The sequence below is a fragment of the Octopus sinensis genome, linkage group LG2 (genome assembly GCF_006345805.1).
Source record: "Octopus sinensis linkage group LG2, ASM634580v1, whole genome shotgun sequence".
NCBI classification, from domain to species: domain Eukaryota; kingdom Metazoa; phylum Mollusca; class Cephalopoda; order Octopoda; family Octopodidae; genus Octopus; species Octopus sinensis.
The window spans coordinates 79873521-79898358 of record NC_042998.1 but is presented as its reverse complement, the minus strand read 5'-3'; the positions used below and the strand labels follow the sequence as shown (position 1 = coordinate 79898358).

General features: G+C 36.7%; 1 protein-coding gene across 1 annotated transcript in view; it reads right to left on the bottom strand.

Annotated features, from left to right (window-relative positions):
* The window catches only part of LOC115232423 (tyrosine--tRNA ligase, cytoplasmic), a 31222-nt gene extending 14038 nt beyond the window's left edge, over positions 1 to 17184 (bottom strand). Inside the window, exons 1-7 of the mRNA XM_029802287.2 lie at positions 17045 to 17184; positions 9807 to 9885; positions 7719 to 7865; positions 6303 to 6478; positions 3357 to 3486; positions 2808 to 2888; positions 916 to 967 (exon numbers count right to left, since the gene is read on the bottom strand). Coding sequence (XP_029658147.1) covers positions 916 to 967; positions 2808 to 2888; positions 3357 to 3486; positions 6303 to 6478; positions 7719 to 7865; positions 9807 to 9869 — 649 coding nt within the window. The 5' untranslated portion in view covers positions 9870 to 9885; positions 17045 to 17184. The remainder of the gene's footprint in view (positions 1 to 915; positions 968 to 2807; positions 2889 to 3356; positions 3487 to 6302; positions 6479 to 7718; positions 7866 to 9806; positions 9886 to 17044) is intronic.
* Between the last annotated feature and the right edge of the window lie 7654 nt (positions 17185 to 24838).

The window sequence follows — 24838 nt, the reverse complement described above, 5'->3', positions numbered from 1 at the left end:
CTTTCATTCCACCATCATCGTGTCCTTGTCCAGCCCACAGCTACTTCCTCTATGTACAGGTTTTATAGCCAATTACATGAAATAATGATGATGATAATTTAAACTACAGCAATATGATATTAGTTTACAAAAAATCCCCTAAACAATTATTCTTCAAATTGTATTCCTTAGCAAGCTTCAGCATACCCATAGCTCACTGGCTGAAGTGATTAAAAGTAAATGGCAATGTAAATCAATAGAGATTTTAGCAAACAGAAATTATGAAGTAGAATCCCCAAATCTTAAAATATTCTGTTTCCAAGGAAAGTAATATTTTTCCATGGCCAAACAGGTTTTCATAGATTAGAAACAAAAAGACACTGCTTGTATGATGGTGACACTCATTTACAACTATCATGTGATGTCTGGACAAGGAGACACAAACATATGTGTATACACACACACAGAGGATGGGCCAAAAGTCACGCACCAAAGCATTTGCCATTTTATTATCATCATCATTATCAATTTTTTTGTCATCATGTACAAGTATGTGTGCATTCATAATTATTTTATTTATTTTATTCAATTTTAGAAAAATTGAAGCAGGTCTCTGATAATTCCAGAGCATAGTGAACTTTTTTGTATATGACTTTTGGCTCACCCAGTATATATCAATATAAGATGGATTTCTTTCAGTTTTCATGTGCCAAAGGCTTTGGTTGGCTTGAGACAATAGTAGAAGACACTTGCCCAAGGTGTTATGCAGTGGGGCTGAACCCCAAACCATATGACTGGGAAGTAAATTTCTTTACACAACCATAAAAAAAAAATGAACACCTCTAAATGTAGTGAAGTCTTGAACTCAATTACTTTAAAACCAAATATACTGAAATTTCAAGTGACAATAGCATCTTGCTCTTCCAACATACTTACTCATAGGATTCATCAAATGTATTCTTTTTGCATACCCTAAGTGTGGTAGATACTGCAAAGACAACAAAGAATTAAGCCAGTCAATAATCAGCAATAATCTCAAGCATATAAATAGGTTTGTATTTCAAATTTAATTACTAAATTTTTTATGATTTTGAGTGCTGTAATTATACAGGTTTTTTTTTTACAATGATTGATAAAAGAAAGGGACAAAATTTTTTGTAATATTGTATTTTCATCTTAGCTATTTCTACCCACCATCACATAATGCAGGGTAGTGATGTATCTTCTCTACAGCAAGACAGTGGCACTTGTCTCTCTGTACCTTTTGACACTTGGCATAATCCTCTCCCCAACTTAGCTGAGAGAACTTTTTACTGTTCTTGCTCTTTTCCCACCTTGCCAGTTACTTGACAACCCCACTAGTGCCTGTAGCAAGAAAAGAAAAAGCATCCAGTACATACTGTAATGTGTTTGGTGTTAGGAAGGGCATCCAACCATAGAAACCATGCCAAAGCTGACAATGGAGCTTGATACAGCTATGCAACTCACTGAATCCTCTCTCTTTCTCAGTGCGTGTGTGTGTGCATGCATGTATGTATATCTCAAAAATAGGCCAACAAAGACATTGTTCATTAACTTTGCTCAGTGCCTGATATGTATTATAATATATAATATAATATAATGAAATTATTGTATACAGTGCTCAAGTGCACCACAACTTGTCAGACAGTGCATATAAGGTGTATGCAGTAATGTACAAATGTCTGGAAAGCGTATAATGTATGAGTCAGATACATGCTTGTGTGTGTATGGAGGGGAGAAAATCAGGTGTAGTGTTGGCGAATCTCAGAAAGCATGGAAGTTTTGAAGGATGCCGTGCTCCAACAACTAACAACTGATGCTGGCAGTTTGTTCCATGCTTCAGCAACTCTCAGCGTGAAAAATGTTTCCGAAAGTTATGGGAGATGTGCTGTTTTATGACTTTGTAAATATGTCCATGGGTGTTAGACGGGTGGAGTTTGAAAAGGTGCTCAGAGTTATTGTTTGTAAGATGGTTAATAATTTTATGGGTGTCTGCCAAGTCAGCTGCCAGACGTTGGAGTTTCAATGTGTCCATGCCCAGGGAAGTAAGGCATTCAGAATATGGCAAATGCCTGATGGAGGGTATTCTTTTGGTTGCACGTCGCTGAACGGCTTCCAGACGATTAATATCCTGGGCGACATATATATAATGAATAGGGAAAAATAAGAGGCAAATGGTAAAGCTGCTAAGACTTCAGTATAAACTTGTTAGTTATTATCTTGTCTCCTTAGAACATTATTTAGTCTTTAAATTGACAGGTCTCACTTTTATCTTACATATGAATTGTTAACAGAAGGAAACTGTGAAAAGTACTGTATTTAATGGCATAAAAGACACACAGGTACCCCAATTTCAGCAGGGCATATTCAGGAAAGGTTTTAGTGCATCAGAGCTTGTAAAGTAGGTCTAACTATACATATAGGATCTGGGGTGATTTTTGAGACATTTTCTGGAAAAAATGGCCATCTTACATAAGGTCAAATGTGCTGTTTAAGGTTAAATTGTTCCAACTTTCAAATATCTTCCCATGTGAGCTAGCTAGGAAAATGCATATGAAAAAATATCAAAATATAACAAGAAAGTAAAATGAACAAAACATACAATCAAAAGTAGATAAATAGATGGACAGATAGATGGGTGAAGAAAATAAAACAAGCAAATGGAGTGGTTTGAGAAAGAACAAGGGGTAAACAAAACCATATAAAATGCAGACTAGATTTTATTCCATTGAAAAGCGAATATATTTTAAAACAGATTGGAGAAAATGATTAAATTAAAATGAATCAATGAAATATTGCTAACAAACCTTCTCAGCAAAGGTGAAAATCTTTCGCTGATCAACTCCTCCAAATTGGGCGTCGACTTTCAAGTATTCTTCATCTAAAGCCTTTCAAAGAAGAGATAAATACAATAAATGCTAATAACTTCATTGTCTTAATAAGTCTGAAATTTAGATATTTTTTGTGTGTGCATCTATATTTGTTTGAGTTCATATCTTTCTTCATCTTCATGTGTGTTCGCTAACTGTAAACAATAATACAGGCAATGTCCTTTGCTTGCAGTCAATTGTGAAAAGAATGCATGGGCTTTTTGACATGTTACATGACCTCTGTAAGCAAAAGGCTCGTTCAGACAGTGTTTGCTTCTAGTTCATGGTGTAACCATGACTGGACTGTTTCTTGTTTAACAAACAAGAGGATTATTACTTGCTTGGAAACAAGTGAAGGTTGGGGACAGGAAGGACATCAAAATATTTAGTTGTGTTCATGTAACTAAGAAATTATTTTCAAAAAAAGATTTCAAAAGCTTGCCCTCCTTCAATAAAAAAAATATGTAAGAATAACAAAAAATTTACCTGAAGACCAGGATAAAGCAACCCACTCAACAATGGATGCTCAACCTGTTTGACAACCTCAGCTCCTGCTTTACGGGCATCATGATCTGTGACTATAGATGATAATTTGTAGACATCTAATGTATATTCTCTGAAAATAAGAGAAACATAACAAATTAGTAAAAGTAGAACTTCAATTTAAAACTTCTACATTTTAAAGACAAAACAGCTAAATAAACCAGAACAGTGTCTCAGGTACAAATTATATGATTTCACCATCATTCAACATCCACTTTTCCAGGCTTGCACAGGTAAACTAGAATTTGTTGAAGCAGACCTTCTACAGCCAGACGCCCTTCCTGTCACTAACCCTCACCTGTTTCTAAGCAATGTAATATTTCCCTGTGGCCATACATTTCTTTTTACAGAAGACTGGAAACTAATCACTATGCTTGTATGATGATAATGCTCATTTACAACCATTATGTGATGTCTAGACAAGGGTTCACACACACATATGGCTTCTTTCAGTATTCATCTACCAAATCCACTCTCAAGACTTTGGTTGGCTTGAAGCTATAGTAGAAGACATTTGTTCAAGGTGTTGCACAGTAGGACTTAACCCATGACCACATGGTTAGGAAGCAAACATCATAACCACACAGCCATGTCTAGGGCTAAATAGAATTATTTAAAGACTGAATTATATCAATAAAAATATTTTTTATAGTTGTTTTTACTAGTCAAAAGAGGACAAGTGCTCACAGCCTTTGTAGGCTGATTCAGACTGATGAAATATCGTTGATGTTTAAATTGACTAACCCATAGGTTAATGTAAAAGTATGTTCATGGAAAAAGACTTCAAGAGAATTGCAGAAATGAAGAGTAAAGATTGGGTGAAGTGCTTTGTGTGGGGTTGTGAGATACAGTAAGAAGTGACAGGAGTAGGTGCATCAGACAAACCTGGTTTATGGTTGCATGTTCAGAGTAGCAGAAACTATTGCAGCATCAGTACAAGGGACAAGGTATCTGGAGAATAACGTTTGCAACATTGTTTGTGTGTACATCTTTACTAATCAGCCACATAGTCTTCTTTCAGATCCAGACTAGGATGCATGAGAGTGTAACAGCATTATCATCCTACATGAGTGACACCTCAATTTTGTCACATTTGAGATTTGTAAAAAGTGAGGAACTGATCAATGTTAAAGTATCTTCTGACCATGATGAAAAAGCTTATTTTGGGGAATGCAATATTGGTAATGTTTTGTCTTTATAACTGAAGAGAATACCTAGTAGCTTTTAGCTTGGAAATCTGATACTCTGAGTATTATTATGACAACTAGCTGATTGTCCTATATTATATATATATATAATCACCATGAGAAATCATCTGAGTTGTTTGGCCTAGATTTGTAGTAAATTTGAATTATATGATACCTTTGTTAAGAGATGATGTAATATTTGATATTCGTAACAATTGTGTGTTGTTCATGATATGCGCATAGTGATTGTGTCCTTGTGTTATTGAAAAGCATTAGGCTGTTATGTTTACAATGAAAATTTTTTTTCACAAAGCAATGCAAAGTGTCTAAACTGTGTATATCATGCTTGGGTGGAGAAGAACAAGGTGACATATGACAATAAATAGGTTGCCAATGTGCAGGTATGACAGTAAATAGTTTGCTAATGTGCAGAAAGAAGATGCAGGAAACATAGCGTGGTTGTGTGGTAAGAAGCTTGCTTTCCAACCACATAGTCCCAGGTTCAGTCTCACTGTGTGACACCTTGGGCAAGTGACCAAAACCTTGAGTGGATTTGATAGACAGAAACTGAAAGAAGCCTGTCGTATATGTATATATATCTATATGTGTATCTTTGTGTCTGTGTTTGTCCGCCATCTCATGACAACTGGTGTTGGTGTGCTTGCATCCTTGTAACTTAGCAGTTCGGCAAAAGAGACCAACAGGCTTGTAAAAAAAGAAGTACTGGGGTCAATTCATTTGACTAATAATTCAAGGTGGTGCCCCAGTATGGCTGCAGTCTGATGACTAAGACAAGTAAAAGACATGTTCTAAAAACGTGTGTGTGAGATAGGGTTGGGGAGGAGCCCAAATGTGGCCAACTTAGCAAAGAGGTTCTTGTAGATATGAAGACATGGTCACAGATATTGCTTGTGTCAAGTGCAGCAAACATTGCTCATTAACTGGGAGTTGTTAGAGAGATTGCCCTTTTTAAGGATACACAGTAGTGTTTCATAAATTAGAATAGATCCCTATAAAGAAAGGAAGTCAGAAGAGTTTGGTAAAGATAGGAGCTAGCTTTTGAGAGCACTGTTTAAGCATTAACTGTTTTGTTACTGACCTGCCTGAGATTCCACTCAGTTCTATGATACAAATTTATTGCTTTAAAGTGCTTTAAATAAAAACCCTCCCTTTACGTTCAAAATACTAGCCTAATAGTTACAAAATTATTTTATTGAATTCTTTGTTATTTTTAAAATTAGTTAAAACAAAAGTAGTGTATTTCTACAGAAATATGGGAGCAAAAGACTTAAGGAAAGTACACTGTTAAGACTAATCTTCATTGAAGACAAAGAAGTTTCCAGACTTGATGACAATGCACATGGTAGTGTGACTAACAGAGGGGACAAGATGTGTCTTGGAGGAATTCTATTTAGTTTATGTAGTGCTCACTTGGAATCAAAACAAGCAGTACATATAATTTGTTTGTCTCAGTATGCTTGTCTAAAAGCAAATTTGTTTGTATGTCACAAATGAGTGATTAACAACAAAAAAGTAAAGGAATAAATAAATAAATAATGCTTTAATAACTTCTAAATATCCAAATTTGCAAAACACAAACTGAACTATACTAAAACAGGAAAATATCCATATAAAACTTTGAAGGATAGTAAAATTCTTCATTCATTTAAGAAAAGAAAAAAGAAAAAACAGGGGAACGTACTTGCTAAGTTGATAATCTGTACCTCTAATAAATTTCAGTTTCTCCAATGAAACACCCAATGATTTCAACATAGCTTTAATAATGTTTTCATAATACAACACCCGCTGCTTCAGCAGTTCCCAGGGAGCTTTCATGTTATCAAGATAAGCATGGAGATCAGCAAACAATATGGTAACCTGAAAATAAATAATAAATTAAACAATGCTGCTGCTGCTGATTAACATCACCATCATTTAACATCCACTTTCCATGCTGGCATGGGTTGGACGGTTTTGAGTTATTATTGTTGGGGACATATCCAAGGGTAGGAGGTTGGTATGGGATTTTTTTGAGAAATTTGTCCAGAGAACTGTTGAATTTTATGAGATCTGTTTCCATTTTGATGTGTTTTGGTATAATATTAAAGAGAGCTGGACCGGTTAAGGTAATGTAATTGTGTCATAATGTTGTCATGTGTCTTGAGTTCGACTTTTGCAGTGGACGGATAGCACGGGAACCAAGTCTTGGGTGGATTTTAAAATTGATGCCAACATCATTTGTGCAATATTCATGGAATATTTTCCACATGACACAAATGATGTAGCGTTTAAGGGTGCATTGAAGAGAGTAGAGACTGAGTTTTTTTCGTCGTCCCCAGTAGTCAGTGCCTGTCATGCCATCTATCTTTCTTGTTCTTGATATCTGGAGTGCTTCCACTTACATAATGCTTTGCTTTGTATAGGGAGACCACAGTGGGAAACAGTATTCAAGGTGGGGTCAGGCAAAAGTAGAGTAGAGTAGAGAAGGATGATGGTGTGAACATCTCTAGACCAGAAAGTTCTTAGAATCCAGGAGCACATCTTGCAGGCCAAATCAATCTTGCTGTTTACATAGGAACTCCAGCTTAGATTGTTATCAACAATTACTCCAAGGTCTCTAATGTTGTTGGATGACACTAGGGAGTCACCCGAAGGAAGGGCATATGGCAATTTCAGGATATCTTCATTTCTAATGTGGATCAAATTAAACTTATCTTCATTTAGAAGCATATTGTTCTCTTCCGTCCATTGGACAACAGCAAACAGATCCAGCTGAAGTGATGTTCAGTCTCCCATACTGTTTATGGTCTTCTGGAGCTTGGATAATTTATAAACATTACATGAACAATAATATTATGTAAAGAAAAGAGTTTAATATTTAATTTCATATATGTGAGTAAGTGTAGTCAAGCCATGAATAAAAGCAGTGACGCAATAATATGGCTAAATAAGTTTAATTTGAATATATCCACTTTTGTTTTTGTCATGTTGCTAATGATGATGAGAAATTTTCCTCTAGTTTGTAATAATCTCTGTTGTACAACAATGATATGTGAATTTTTTTCTCCAAAGACAAACATTGAAAAAGAAACATGTACCATATAGCGGAAACACCTACCTCGCAGCCTGCTTTAAGAAAGTCAGCTATTTTGGTCATAGGAACAAAGTATGCAATATGGGGCTTTCCTGTGGTAGCAGTACCCCAGTATAACTTTATATCTCTTTCTTTAAGCATAAGCTTTAGTTGGTCTTCACCTAGAATCTCCTGAAACAGGGAAAAATAAATAAAATAGTGTAGTTAGTCTAAAGGTAGCTATTATCCATGAATGATTTTGGCTTGTTGCTGCAGTGGTTCATGAGAACTACAAACGTGTTTTGCTTTTGGTGAGGCCATGTACCCAATGCCATGTACTCAATTGTCATCTACTGAAATGAAATTTGTGGTTCAATATGTAGCAAACAGTGAATATACACTGGTATTATGGGAGCATGTTAACCTGTAGAAAAATGTGGTATGTACAAGTAAAACAGTATCACATTAAAATCACCACCTGTTTTATCAAACTAAATGTATACACACTCTTACAAATTATGAAGCTATGGAATTGTCTGTGATAAAATCTCTTCATAGACCTGTTGTGTCAAAACAATATCTATCAGAGTGAGAAGAATATCATCACTGCAGTAACTCATGAAAATGGCAGACACTTTTCACCTTTGTTGAGGCTTGTCAATGCCATGCACTTGGTTGTCATTTGCCTAAATGAAATTCATGCCCCAATATCATCATCATCATCATTTAGCGTCCGCTTTCCATGCTAGCATGGGTTGGATGATTCAACTGGGGTCTGGGAAACCAGAAGGCTGCACCAGGCCCAATCTGATCTGGCAATGTTTCTACGGCTGGATGCCCTTCCTAACGCCAACCACTCCGTGAGTGTAGTGGGTGCTTTTTACGTGCCACTGGCACAGGTGCCAGACGGGGCTGGCAAACGGCCACGGACGGATGGTGCTTTTTACGTGCCACCGGCACGGAGGCCAGTTGGGGCGGCGCTGGCAACGGCCACAATCGGATGGTTCACTTACATGCCACCGGCACTGGTATCACAACTGCAATTTCCATTGATGTTGATCAACTCCGATTTTGGTTCTGATTTCTGATTTCCACTCGCCTCAACAAGTCTTCACAAGTGGAGTTTTGGGTCCCAAATAAAAAGTAATGAATATATATATATAAAGATTATTTGCAAACAGCCTGCAGATACAAATGCTACAAGTTGAAAGCTCTGCATACTAGACACCAGCAGGATTATGGGGTCACCAGGAGAGAGTGCAGTTTTAGGGCCTTCCTCTTGATGGCATTAATGTGTACTGAACCCCATCACTGAGATGAGACCCCACTTGCTGGATCAACTGGCTAATAGACTTCACTCAGTAGTCTGCTAGCCATTCCTCATTATCTCTTTTTAATCAAATCCAGTGGCTTGTCTTTTCAAGCCTGGATATCGCTCATGATGATATTTGCATGCATGCACACAAGCACACAAACATGCCTGGCACCTTGTTGTACTCTGCAACAGAAGTGTTAAGACCAGTCCCCCTGGTAGTGAGGATTAACCTGCAAGAGTTCTGTACTGGTGCCATGTAGAAGCACCCGTGCAGCGCCATGTAAAAGTGGTTACCTGACATCATATAAAAGCACCCATGTGGTGCCACATAAAAGCACCCAGCACACTTTGTAAAGTGGTTGATGTAAGGAAGGGCATCCAGCCTTGGAAGCTATGCCAAATTAGACTGGAGTCTGGTACAGCACCCCAGCTTTGGTCAAACTGTCCAGCCTATGCCAGCATGAACAACAGATGTTAAATGATGATGATGATGATGATGGTATGACTATTATGTCATAGGTGGTGAGCTGGCAGAAACGTTAGCACACCAGGTGAAATACTTTGCGGTATTTCGTCTGCCGTTACGTTCTGAGTTCAAATTCCGCCGAGGTTGACTTTGCCTTTCATCCTTTCGGGATCGATTAAATAAGTACCAGTTACGCACTGGAGTCGATATAATCGACTTAATCTGTTTGTCTGTCCTTGTTTGTCCTCTCTGTGTTTAGCCCCTTGTGAGTAGTAAAGAAATAGATATGACTATTATGTGAATATAAGCAGATGGAAAAAAGAAAGGAAAATGGTTAAAGGCATATGCCTACCTGGAGATTTCTTGAGATGAGAGTAAACTTCTCACTGGGACTAAGAATACTTGTGGAATCCATTAGTCACTAAATTATTCTGTAAAAAAAAAAAAAAAATAAAGTATTAAAATAATAAATTGCAAAGTTACAGGATCTGAGTTGTTGACAAAATATAGCTAAAGAAATATTAAAATGGTGGTTTTGTAATAAATTGTCATGTTTTGGGATCAGAGCTGATTTTGCCTTTTGAGTACTGTTCCCATGCCCAAGACAGTGTTGTTGCTGCTGCTATGATGTTTGACAGAGTGGCTACTATTTACTCACCAACACATTAAAATAACAGCTTATTTGAGGTCCATGCCAGCATATTCACCAAGCAGAATTTTTGGGAATTGATGTGTGTGTGGGGAGAATGTATGCATATATATATATATATATATATATATATGCAGGAGTGGCTGTGTGGTAAGTAGCTTGCTTACCAACCACATGGTTCCGGGTTCAGTCCCACTGCGTGGCACCTTGGGCAAGTGTCTTCTACTATAGCCTCGGGCCGACCAGAGCCTTGTGAGTGGATTTGGTAGACGGAAACTGAAAGAAGCCTGTCGTATATATATATATATATATATATATATATATATGTGCGTGTGTGTTTGTGTGTCTGTGTTTGTCCCCCTAGTATTGCTTGACAACCGATGCTGGTGTGTTTATGTCCCCGTCACTTAGCGGTTCGGCAAAAGAGACCGATAGAATAAGTACTGGGCTTACAAATAAGTCCCGGGTTGAGTTGCTCGATTAAAGGTGGTGCTCCAGCATGGCCGCAGTCAAATGACTGAAACAAGTAAAAGAGTAAAGAGTAAAAGAGTATATATATATATATATATTTTCATTTGTTTCAGTCATTTGACTGTGTCATGCTGGAGCACCAGTCTTTAGTTGAACAAATCAACCCCAGGACTTATTCTTTATAAGCCTAGTACTTATTTTATTGTCCTCTTTTGCTGAATCGCTAAGTTACGGGGATATAAACATGCCAACATTGGTTGTCAAGCGATGCTGGGGGGACAAACACAGACACACAAACATACACACACACGCACATATATATATATATGACAGGCTTCTTTCAGTTTCTGTCTACCAAATCCACTCACAAGGCTTTGATCGGCCTGAGGCTATAGTAGAAGACACTTGCCTACGGTGCCATGCAGTGGGACTGAACCTGGAACCATGTGATTGGCAAGCAAGATATTTTCTTTATTTGTGATTTAAGGCTACCATTGGTTACATGCCAGGAAAAGTAGGAATATATCCTGGTGTCTTAATTTCTCAAGCTAATCACATGGAGAAAGGTGCTTGCCTTCATTTTGAAAAACAATCTCGCTTCATTTATAAGATTTCTAGTGAATTTACGAGAAATTCTGTGAATGAGGTGAGACTGTTTTCCAAAATGGAGGTGAATACCTTTCTCAATGTGATCAGTTTGAAAAATTAAAACACAAAGATATTTTCCTACTTTTCTTAACATGAAACCAATGGTAGCCTTAATTCACAAATAAAGAACCTATATATCTGCCAATGCAGTGTTGAGCACTCGTTTTATTGTTCAACATTTACGTATACACACACACACATACATTATACATACAGTTCTATGTTTTTAGGTGTAGTCAGAGGCAGTCTGAATGGGTGTATGTTATATATATATGTATACACACACATACACATACATTATACATACAGTTCTATGTTTTTAGGTGTAGTCTAGGTGTTTTACACTTAGGTACCTCAAATTTTGCACAGGGATACACTTTTGAAGATTAGTTCATAAGCTATGATTTTTTTACTGATATTTTCTATAATATTGGACATCACACACTGCTGCTATTATTGTGTGAGAGACAGAGAGAGAGAGAGAATACACACTGAAAGGTCACAACACTAATTTTAAAAAATTCTTCTATGAACTTGATTTCCTATTTACTTTCCATTTTTACATTCAGATTAAACCAAAGTAGTGTTGTCTCCCTTGGTACAAGCCATTCAGAGAAAAGGTGCTAGCAAAAGGTTTTAATTAAAATTTTAACTTCAGTGACAAATATTACATCATCATTAAGGTCCATTATCTAAATGACACTAATTCTGGTAAAAGAAAAAAAGTGGGGTAGGTAACATAAGCCTGAAAGTTTAATAAATTAGAATTAATGAGACAATCGAGATAAGTTTCGGTCATTCCAGACTCCTCAGCGAAACAAATCTATGATCCTGAGCCCATGAGAAGTTTGCTTTAATGTTCTCGTAGCCCATTTGTCAGACTGTTAACAAAACCCTTATCATCCCTATGAGCACCAGTATAACTTCGAAAGCTATCAATAACTGGGTTTTATGAGCAATCAGGAAAGAAAATCATAAGGATTTTTGTTTTTACATTTATGTAGAGAACAGTAGTAGAGATCGAGTCCCACACACAGTTAAGAACCCCTTAATTAGAGTGTTCGTTAGGGATATTACTTAAGGACAAGGGATACCTAATGCTTGAAAATTTAGTAAAGTGGGTGTTGGCATACTTAATCAATTAAAACTGACATCTTTAGTGATAAGAACGATTACCAAAACTTCAAATTATAATATAGACGACTACACCAAAAGAATAACTTAAGAGATTCATCTAGCAAACAAGGGAGCCAGCCTAAACACACTCACTAAACTTTCACTCCACATTAACCCCCATTCCCCATCGATATATTGTACACTGTAGTCGTAGTTACATTACGTCGAAAAAGACAGGCTACAGGCATTTGCCATATTCTGAACGCCTTACTTCCCTGGGCATGGACACATTGAAACTCCGACGTCTGGCAGCTGACTTGGCAGATGCCCATAAAATTATCAACCATCGCACAAACAATAACTCTGAGCACCTCTTCAAACTCCACCCATCTAACACCCGTGGACATATTTACAAAGTAAGAAAACAGCACAGCTCCCATGACTTCAGGAAACATTTTTTCACGCTGAGAGTTGCTGAAGTGTGGAACAAACTGCCGGCATCGGTTGTTAGTTGTCGGAGTACTGCATCCTTCAAAACTTCCATGCTTCCTGAGATTCGCCAACACTACACTTGATTTTCTCCCCTCCATACACACACAAGCATGTTCACTTTCCAGACATTTCTACATTACTGCATGTACTTTATATGCACTTTCTGACAAGTTGTGGTGCACCTGAGCACTGTATACAATAATTCCATTATTATTATAATTGCAATGCTTCTGATCATAAGTCAGCTCAATCAAGGTTGACCAGGAACTAAGCAACACAACAAATAAAGAAATAAGTGTTTTACATGTTATGAAATGGAATATTTAAACCCTTTTGTTACCATATTTTTCTTGCTATACACTGTTTTTGTTTCAAGTAATTTCGAAAACAATGAAGGGTCCCCCTCCCAAACCACCCTTAAAAAAATTTTCTTTTTTTTGACACAACCCCCCCCCCCTTTTCAGCTACGGGGAATACAAATCTGCCAAAAAATTTGCAAAAATCGACATTTCTAAATTACCATCCCCACCCCCATTTCCTTCATTTTTCACTTTTTTCAGAAATTTTTTTTCAAAATATGCAGAAAAATACGGAGATTATAATTCTGAAAAAATTTTCCCAAAGTTTTTGTAAAATTTTTTTTTATAAATAAGCGGAAAAATATAGACAAAAATTTCAAAACATTTCTGTACTTACAGTTAGGGTTAGGGTTTTAGGGTTAGTGTTGCAGAGAAAAGTAAAAATTGAAGAAGTTGGGGCAGGGGAAGGGGTAAAAAAGTTCACAATGATAATTTTTGATAATTTTCTGGAACCTCTGTATCTGAAAATGGGGATTTTTGGCAAAAAATGTTTTAAAAATAAACAAATTTGGGAGAAAATAGGCGGGGGGAGTCTTTCCAAAATTTTTTAAAAGAGGGTGGTTTTGGGAGGGACGGGCAGAAGTCTTGCCATGGGGATGGGGTGAAATTTCTTAGAGTTCCAGTCCACCCACCCCATTTTCCGGACTCCAAAAAGGGTTTTATAGCATATTACGAAGTCACCAGAATTCAGTCAACGAAAAAAAAAGAATTCCAATGATTCCAGGATATGGGAAGGGTGTGTGGCCCAGTGTCCCACCCACCCATTTTTTTCTGAACAAAATATTATGAGGTCAGGGTACTTGATTCCATGCAAAAAATCCGAGTTTTTTTTCTTAGTGAAAATCATGCAGGTGAAAAGATCAATGAGGTGGGGGTGAAATTTCCGAGACTTCCACTTCATCCCACCCCATTTTCGGGACCCCAAAATGAGTTTTATAGCATATTAAGAGGTCACCAGAATTCATTCAACGAAAAAAAAAAATTTCCAAGTATTCTGGGATATGGAGGGAGGGGCGATCCCCCCCACTTTCTTTCCGATCAAAAATAAGGAGTTTGTAGCATATTAGGAGTTTTTTTTTCTTTTTTCTCTTAGTGAAAATCGTGCAGGTGAAAGAATCATTATATGGTATTATATGAATTAATATTTTAACATTTATATTGTGTGCATTTTTTCTGAAGTTGTAGACTACGAAATGTGTGTGTGTGTGTGCATATATATATACACATACATACATACATCATCATCATCATCGTTTAACGTCCATTTTTTGCGCTAGCACGGGTTGGACGGTTCGACAGGGGTCTGGGAAGCCAGGAGCTGCTCCAGGCTCCAGTCTGATCTGGCAGAGTTTCTACGGCTGGATGCCCTTCCTAATGCCAACCACTCCGCGAGTGTAGTGGGTGCTTTTTACGTGCCACCTGCACAGGTGCCAGGGGGGGGTCCGGCATCGGCCACGATCAGTTGGAGCTTTTAACGTGCCACCGGCACGGAAGCCAGCCAAGGCGGCGCTGGCAACGGCCACGTTCGGATGGTACTTTTATGTGCCACCGGCACAGAAACCAGTCGGGGCGGCACTGGCATCGGCCACATTCGGATGGTGCTTTTTTAACGTGCCACCGGCATGGAAGCCAGTCGAGTCAGCGCTGGCTACGGCCACGTTCGGATGGTGCTTTTTATGTGCCACCGGCACAGGTATCACAACTACTATTTCCATTGATATTTATTTCGATGTTCATGTTCATGCACTTGACTCAACAGGTCTCCTCAAGCACAGCAGGACGTTCTGGGATCCAGGGTACTTTGAATGGGCAGGGGCTATGCGGAACTGGGGCAGGAAGCAGCCCGGGTCTTTGCAGTCACAGCATATCTCCAGAGATCTCGGTCCTTCGCCATTGCCTCAGTGAGGCCCAACACTCTGAGGTCATGCTTGACTACCTCATCCCATGTCTTCCTGGGTCTACCTCTCCTCCTGATACCTTCAACTGTTTGGGAGTGGCACTTCTTCACACATCTCTCCTCATCCATCCGCAGTACATGACCATACCATCGCATATATATATATCATCATCATCATTTAGCGTCCGTTCTCCATGCTAGCATGGGTTGGACGGTTCAACTGGGGTCTGTGAAGCTGGAAGGCTTCATCAGGCCCAGTCAGATCTGGCAGTGTTTCTACGGCTGGATGCCCTTCCTATATATATATATATATATATATATATGTATGTATATATGTATGTATGTATAAAAGAGAAGAGTGTGTAATGTATATGTAGACACACACAAGGGTCAGTATCAAATTGCTACAGAAAAGTAACAAAATCCCAACAAAATACAAACATTTTTCTAAATCTTAAGAATGCCTTAGATTTTATTCTTTGTAAGCCTAGTACTTATTCCATCGGTACCTTTTGCTGAACCACTAAGTTATCTAAACATCGGTTGTTAAGCGATGTTGGTGGGGGGGGGGTCCAAACACAGACACTCAAATACATATATAAATATATGGAATGCTGTCTTGGGGTCAATTTGTTCGGTTAAAGGCGGTACCCCAGCATGACCCCAGTCAAAATGACTGAAATATTTATACACTATGTATCAACAAAATGCGAAGGATATAATAAAACAGAATAAAATGAAAATGAAACCATTAAATCTATTAAACTCAACACAATCGACTAACAATTCAGGAAGTGATTTTTTTACAAGAACTTTCAGTTTCCGTCTACCGAATTCACTCACAAGGCTTTGCTCGGCCCAAGGCTATAGTAAAAGACACTTGCCCAAGGTTCCACGCAGTGAGACTGAACTCGGAACCATGTGGTTGGTAAACAAGGTACTTAGCACACAGCAGAAAAATTACGTTTAACTGAAGAATCACGTCAGAATGAGATCAAATCAGAGATTATGAATAAACAACAAACATAGGTATGTGCAAAAATGATCAGAATAATAAATTAACTAAACACGTTTTTCGTTTTTGGATTTGATTTGCAAGTTTCTTTATGTGAGTTCGTGTGTTGAAGCATATTCTGTTGTGTCTTGGGAGTCATTTTCTTTTTGTGCCTTATAATTTAACATACTCGGGAATAAATGGAAATTTTACCGGTGAGTTTGTTAAATTATAAGGCACAAAAAGAAAATAACACAACAGAATAAACACGTTTTCTCTCTTCTTTTTCAATGAAAAAGTTTAAAAATGCATATAGTTACTATTATTACTTACTGTACATATTAGATAAAATAACTTTACATTTCTCATTTTGAGGTATATTATCGGGGTCATAAAATTTAATTCTGTTTCCTAATATCTAAATTTTAAAAAAAAAGTTTTAAAAAGGCACTTGAAAGTTGCTTCTTAGTGTGCCATGCGCTTGACCATCACCGGCTTATGTACAAGTTACCAGGTACGTGTAGGATATTCGAGCCAACCTATTTAAAAAATGAATCACCTGACCTTTCTCTACTTAAATATATAATGAGAATAACGCATTATTTTAATTTCTTTTATTTTTGCAAATATTTATAAACTGTTAGAACAGAAAGTGTCTTCATCGAGCCAATTTTATTCGCTTTCTCATTGTCGCCTCCTTAGTTTTGGCTTAAAATGTATTTTAGGGAAGAGGAAAATATACAAAATTGGTTTTCTACGTATTGCTGAGCAGACGAATTATAATGATTTAAAATGAAAGTAAATTCTTTTTAATCCTCTTTCAGTTATTTAAATCAATTTTAAGCAATTTGGTAACAAAATGTGAAATCACATGTCCACATATGGACAGATGTTCGTTAAATATTTAATGCATTATTACATATTGATTAGCTACATATATTTTGCTTTAATAATAAAGCCTTACCTTCAAGCCGGTAAATGTAGGCTGGTATTTTGAAATTGACGTCCGCAAACCAGAAAAAGATGTGGCAATGAATGATTACATCAGATGTTTGGGAAAGATCCCTTAAGACGTTAACAAAAAGCAAAAATAAAGTGAGGTAACTCTAGATTCTTGTTTAATTTTGATATCAATAGACCCATGTTTGTTGTTTATTCACCTGACGAAATTCTCACAAGCTGTTCTATTTATTCATAAGCTTTATTTGTATATTCACAACCAGTTTTATTTATTCATATGCTTATGGGACAATAAATATCTCTATGCGATTGAGTTGTTAGGACTATGAGTAAAATATTCATAAAACCATACTCTGTCATTTTAAATGAGGGAAAAGTAAAAGAGATAATGTAGCTCTGGATGACCCCGAAATGGGATGGACACGGGCTTTAATCAGAGTTAATAGTTCTACTTGGTTAGAGACGAACTAAACGATGACGATAACATAATTGCATAGGAAAGCGGTTTAGAGGGCTCAGATAGAAAAACGGCAGCCTGACGATATATTTTGTGAATGTAAGAGTTACGTCCCTCTTCTATAGAAAGAACAAATGAGTATTCTTTTAATCTTTTTTTTTCTTTTATACGTTTCAGTCATTTAACTGGCCATTTTGGAGCAGAGCCTTAAGGAATTTTAGTCTAAGAAATCGGCAGCAGGACTTATTCTTTGTAAATCTAGTACTTTTCTATCGGTCTTTTTTGCCGAACTGCTAAGTTACTAGGACGTAAACACACTGACATCGGTTGTCAAACAATGGTAGGTGGACAAACACAGACACAAAGACATACATAAATACGTACATACACACATATATATACGACAGGCTTCTTTCATTTTAGGTCTACCAAAATCCACTCACAAGGGTTTGCAAGGTGCCACACAGTAAGGCTGAACCCAGAACCATGTGAAAAAAAATGACATGGTCTTAAGATAATTTTATTTGTTTAAACCCACTTTTTTAAAAAACTATTTGTATATTTTAATTTTCTCTAAAATACTCTGTAGTTCCTTTTTTTTTTTTTAGATGCTACATTTCTTTTAACATCTTTTATATGCTTACGTACATGAATTTATATTTTTATCTCATTTAAATTTTCCCTGTAATCTTTGTTTATGTGTGTTGATTTAGTAGTAGTTTATTAATAAGAAATTAACTCTAACCAGAAACTTAATCTGAAATATTTTTAGGGATCCTAACATACAAAATATCAACTTTCCATATCTTGTCTTTTGTTGATAGATATATAATTTAGACAGTGATTAAAAGACAGTCTCCTTCCACAAGCTTATTTCCAGTTTCTGTAGTATCAAATAGATGAAGGCCAAACACCCCCTTAGAAAGGTTGCTGGTCAATCATAGGTAAATTCACCTTCTGAAGAAACTAAGCTCTACATCGTAAGGCAAGAATCACCAAACAATTTCACAGGGCTATTGCTACTTTCCCGTGGTGAATCAATCATACCAACGATTAGAGCATTTCCAAAGGATGCCTTCTACTTGAAATGCTTCTATTCAAGTGTGGGCAAACATACTTAATGTATTGAACACAAAATAGTTTTTAATTAATTGAAATTACACCAATAATGAGGATGTAAAGCATCAGCATTAATAAGATTTTTAGTTTAAAAAAAACAAAAAGCAAGAGAGAGAGAGAGAAAAGAAAGAAGTTCGAAATTTTTAATTGATTAAAAATTTAATGGAGATATGAAGTGAGGGTTGATCCTGATTTTTGATTGATATGTATGATGGAAATTCCAAATTGTTTAGTCTTATTAGATCTCCTCAGCGAAATAGTCTTGATACAGTAAACTTAGTTGATGAATGCTAAGTGTTTTGATTTTGGACAGATAGCAGTACCACTATGTGGTCTGCTTAGTTATCTATAGAATATGTCTGTTTTTTTTTAAATTTATTCATATCAACCTTAAGAGAATTTGGTTCATTAGCAGTACATTCAGTGTAGGAGCAGTTACCAACAACCTCTCATATATTTTGTTCTAAAAATTATTACCCATCTCTTCTCTTATTCTCATTTGGGTTATTCAGCCATTTCATCAGGTTCTATTTGCTAATTTGGACACCCATGAAGTTAGGGTTCTCCCCAGTGTGAACTCATTTTTATAAGGAAATCCCAGCTCATAACTTCATAAATTCTGTATCACTGTGTTGGAAGAAGAGGCACCCCATCGGCTTTCTGGTGCCCTACCTCATCAACCCAAATGCCAATGTCTCGACATACTATACCCATAATTTATCCTTTTCCTAGATCTGACTCATATTGATGAACTCCTAATGATTCATAATACAAGCAAACAAGAACTTTTTTGTAGCTGTTGTTGTTAATGTCTTTTTCGTTAGAGGTTTTAGTCCTATTCTTTGTGTTTTTTACAACTAGACTATAAAAGTTGAGCCTGTGCTTCTATCTATTTGTTCAATTGTCATGTCATTTTGAAGATTTCATTTTGAAATATGTTTTCAAGTTTCAGTGATCATGTTGAGGAAGCCCCAAATTTGCTTTTGTTGTTGATTTCACAATTGTGAGAGAGAGAAAACAAAAAAAAAAGAGAGAATTTACTGGGCTATCTGACAAAAATACACATAGTGAACAAAGAATGCCAAGATAAACTGTTTTTATACCTCAGGAAAATTGGATGAAGATTAAATAATTCAGAAAAGCTCTCTTATCAGTAATTCAGAATGGAAAACAAACAAAAATTCTTATCAATAAATCCCAGGAGAATTTGGCTTTAAGTCAGAGCTTTATGAAACACAAGCATCCACAACAAACACGAGTAGCAACAGCAACAATTAATGGCACCTATTGAAAGACCACATTTTATAGATTTTCTTATTTTTAATGCATTTACATATCTTAATTGGATTGTTTCATTATGGTAAATATTTTTATGATAATTAGTGAGACAACAGATTGATGTTATTGAAACGGTAGGATTTAGATAACTTATAGTGCTAGCATAGTTGTAGTGTAGTATCAATATAATAAATATCCAGCAGAACCCAGAATATGTCATTTTAATCCTATTTACTTAACTACATAAATACATGCATACCTGCCAACCTAGCAACCTACCTACGTAACTACCCACCTACATAACTACACACCTACCTACCCACCTACCTACTACATAGTGATCGCGGAACTTCACAGGTGATTCCCATTTTTCTAATTGCCAATAAAATTTCTGACTTTCCAATCATGACCACTCAGATGACTTTTCGGTTTTGTTGCATATCTGCAAGCAAATATACATGCATACATACATACATACATGTATGCATACATACATACATACAAACGTTTGTACATACCTTCATGCATACATACTTACATATATGCATGCATGCATAGTGATTTCTCCATTTTCACAGATGATTGCCATCTCTCTGTGCTTCCTCGTTATCAATGGAATTTCTGACTTTCTGTCTTGCTGCAGGTGTATTTGCATACACACATACCTGCATACATACGTACATACATGCATGCATACATACATACATACATACCTACATACATACATGCCTATCTATCTAGCTAATTACCTCTTCATCTATTTATCTACCCATCTATCTACGAACGTATTTCTCTCTCAGATATGAGCGCTTAATTTCCTGTTATATCTGTTGACTTTCTCTTTGAAACCAGAGGTATATTGCACATTCGTGCTAAGTCATGTAGGCCTTTCTTATACATCGATTTTGTCTTGTTTCTTTGTTCTTCTCTAATCTTTTACCTGTACTGTCTTATTCTTTCTTATGTTGCTTTGCGTTACAAAAATTTGCTGAAATGTAAAGATTGTAATATTGAGAAAACTGTTTCGCTCTCTGTTCATCTGATTGTAGCAGACAAACATTAATAGAACAGTTTGAAAGCTTGAACAGGGTTATTTCCCTTCGGTAGTAGCGTAGTGAAAAATTGGAGCAGAAGTTGGTATTCCGTCTGTCTTTATGTTCTAAATTCAAATTCGACTTTGCCTTTCACCCTTTCGTGGTCGATAAATTAAGTACCAGTTGCGTACTGGGGTCGATCTAATCGACTGGCTCCCCTCCCTAAAAATTTCGGGCCTGGTACCTAGAGTAGAAAAGAATAATAATACTGGTTACAATATTAATGTAATTTTTTTGGCACAAGGCCAGCATCTTCGGAGGTCAGGTCGGGTAAGTAAATTACATTAACCTCAGTGTTCAACTGGTACTTCTTTTATCAACACCGAAAGTATGAAAACAAAGTCGACCCTAGTGGAATTTGAACTTAGAACAGAGAAAATGCCACTAAACATTTTACTCGGCATGCTAGCGATTCTGCCAGTAGTAGTAGTAGTAGTAGTAGTTACTTTATTAAACTCTAAAGGTTGACAAACTGGGGAATGGTACAGAACGAGGGCCTTTTCTGTTTGGTTGCCAAGGTCAATTTCTGTTCGAATTAATTCCACAATCAGTGTACTGAAATATGTTTATAGGTTAATCAATGCTATGTAAATCATTTTCGTCATCTATATATATAAAACTGTAGTTGTGTGAGTGTCTGTCCCCTTCGATTTAGATTCCTAACTACTCCCACATTTTGCGGTGCAGTTTAACCAAATTCGGGTATCTTATAGTCGTGATTCATATCGAGCCCGTCTGAGTATTAGTGTGCGTCTACGATGAGTCTACGATTTTAAAAATGATTTAACATAATTTTTTATTCCATTTTAATGCGTAATTTTTCGCGTGTCGATGGCGGCGGAGTTGGCGTCCACGCTCACATCTGCACCTGTGTTGCTTCTCCCCCTTCTTCCCTCCCTCGTGAAGCTGTGGGGAAGGGAGTGTAAGGAAATCAACGTCGTAAAGCGTTGTCAAGGAGACCAGCGTTCTTTTAGAACAACGACTTCATGGCTTGAAGACACCAAAACAGAAATGGCTAAGAAAGCCCGAATTGGCATCTATAAGGGAAGTAACTCTCTAAAAATACTTATATAGTTATTTCCCTTACAAACCCGAGCAACGCTGGGCGATACTGCTAGTAATTTAATAAATAAAGAGTTATTAGCTATTAAAGTTTGAAAATTTGGGGCAATTTTTATTAATCGTAAGCCATAGACACATTCATACCTGTTTCTACAGTAACAAGCCAAATATGAGAACACTTTTGCCTGCAAGAAGGCACATGTTGACTAATATATTCCAGTCATTGAGATGGCTGTCCTATGTGCTAAAAATAGCAACCAAATAGGCCTTAGATCATGCACCAGAGGAGGATGCAGTTTCATACTTGCAAGAAAAGGGTATTATACCCAAAAGAAAATTATGCAAAATGAAGACGCATTTTATGAGTACAAGAAAACATGGTGGGAATATGTATTGGTGATGCACACGCCAAGGATGCATGGAGTTTGTGTCAGTGAGGAAAGACACATGGTTTGATGGTGGCATCCTTCCTCTTAGGACTGTAGTACTTTTCCTTTTTTCGTGGGTTAAAGAACTGACATCAGTCTAGTCTTATGTTGAAGAACTGGGGATGAGCCATTGCACAGCTGCTGATTATAACAGCTATGTTAGGGAGGTACATGCAGAAGACTTGCTCTGGTATCCACTTAAGGTTGGTGATGTTTGTTTTTTAAAAATATCTAACTTGTAATGTGCTATTTTGTTTTTGGATAAATCTTTTAAGTTTGTGCTATAAGTCTCTTATTTTGAGAAATATTTAATTTGTAATATGCTGTTTATTGCATTAAATGCATATTAAATGCTTAAAACTATAAAATATGTGTTGTTTACCTTATTTTTGTCATTGAGGTGGTTGTGAGGTGTGCTAAAAAATAACAGCTAAATAGGCCTTAAATCACGCACCTCTACAATTTTTTTTTTTTTTTGCATAATCGTACTAAGTCCTGCATGTAAAGTACAAATTTGCAAAAATTTTCAGAAAACTCCAAAACATAAAAAAGTTATATATAAGAGGTTATATGTTGTGCGTAATTCATTTGTTTATGGTTTCATATAAAAACACAAGTGCCATTTTCAGGATGTTGATAAAATGTGCAGTCATGTGCAAAATCTTGTTTCCTGGCTGGGTGAAAATGATCAAACTTTAAGCCTCTATAACTTTTTTAAAAAAATCATTTCTGGAAAAGTGAAATAACTCCAGCAATTCAGTTTGGAAAGCTACTTTAATGTACCAAATTTTAAAATTTTCAATAAACTTTGATTTTTGAAATCTTGGCAACCAAACAGAAAAGATCCCAGAAGGATAATAATCTTACATTATTGTTACAGGGGTAACAAAAAAATAATGACCATTACAAGGACAGTCTATAAAAAGTGCAGACATTTATATAGGAACCAGATTAATGAGAGCAAGAAAAAGAAGAAAATTTTATTCACAATCATGTATGCTGAAGTTCCACAAGGAGGACCACCACTTGAAACCAATTAAGTAAACCACAGATCTAAAATTGTCCTGATCCTCCAAAGGCAAGTGACTTCTTCCAAATGCTATTCCTTGGCCTACAATCATATCCACTCAATGGGACAATGCATGTCACTCACACTTAACTTTCAACAAATTTACTGGAGGGCAGCTTCTCCCTCTTTTCTTATCTTCATCTCCAAGTGGAACTCGTAAAGATCAACAAGGTATAGGAAGAAGAAAGAGTTTTCCCCCTTCTTTCAATCGCCTATTACGTTATAACCACTAGATGGAGGAAAGAGCCTGTCCTTACCGAAAGGAAAAATGGTGGGAAGATTTTCACGATGGATTTGGCCAGTTGTTGCAAATGTCCTATGTGTGTCGAAAGCTATTCAACAAAATCCCAGAAGTCAGTAATACTCAGACACTGAACAAGTGCATGCAGAATTGTTTCGTTGCTCCATGAGCATCTTGAATAGGCTCAAATGATGATGCCCCCTTCTTGTACAATTTATCTCGAACAAGTAATGTCCTCACTGATATAGAACTGCCAGGCCAGAAATGTCTGCAAGTTATCCTTAGTCTCTGGGATGCAAGTCTTCTGGAATAGCAAACTAATTTTCCTTGACAATCAGATTTTTCTTAAGTGGTAGGAACATCATCACTCTTTCCTATCACTAGCCCTCAACAGAATGCTAAAGTAGAAGTTTCACTGACCCCATTGCTCAAGTGATCAAAGAGATTGAATATATGACAACATTCCATTTGTCAGGCACCGAGTTTTGGGTTTCACTACAAGTCTATCAAAAAAGATGAGTTATGGAAAAAAAAAATGTCTGTTCAACGTCCAGAAATGTTTGTAGATATTAAAACTTCAACATATGTCTGTGTGTTAGCTACCACAGTGTACCCACAAGTGAAAGAGCAGTCGCTCCAATCTAGTCAGGTGAAAATTAAGCGTCTGACATCATTGTGATGATGTTCGCATATGGAGACACAGCTTTCCTACATCCCACTGTGAATGGGATGCTTCGCAATACCTTTAGTTTCCACAGCAGGGAATCAAGAATTACTATATACAGAAGACAGGCCCAGCGAGCATGTGATTTGAAATGGTTATATGTGATCAAGGGCAGCTGCATGTTAAAGAAATTCAAACTCTGAAAACGGGAACAAAACCCAATGATATATGGACAACATTCAGATAATAAGAGAGAACCATTTCAAAAGCTTTTGATTGATCCATATTGATTGGATCCCAATTAAAGCCAAGTTTGTTACCCAGCCTCTCTATGTGTATTACATGAGGTAGTTGTAAATAAGTTTGTTCGGTATCACATGAAAGGT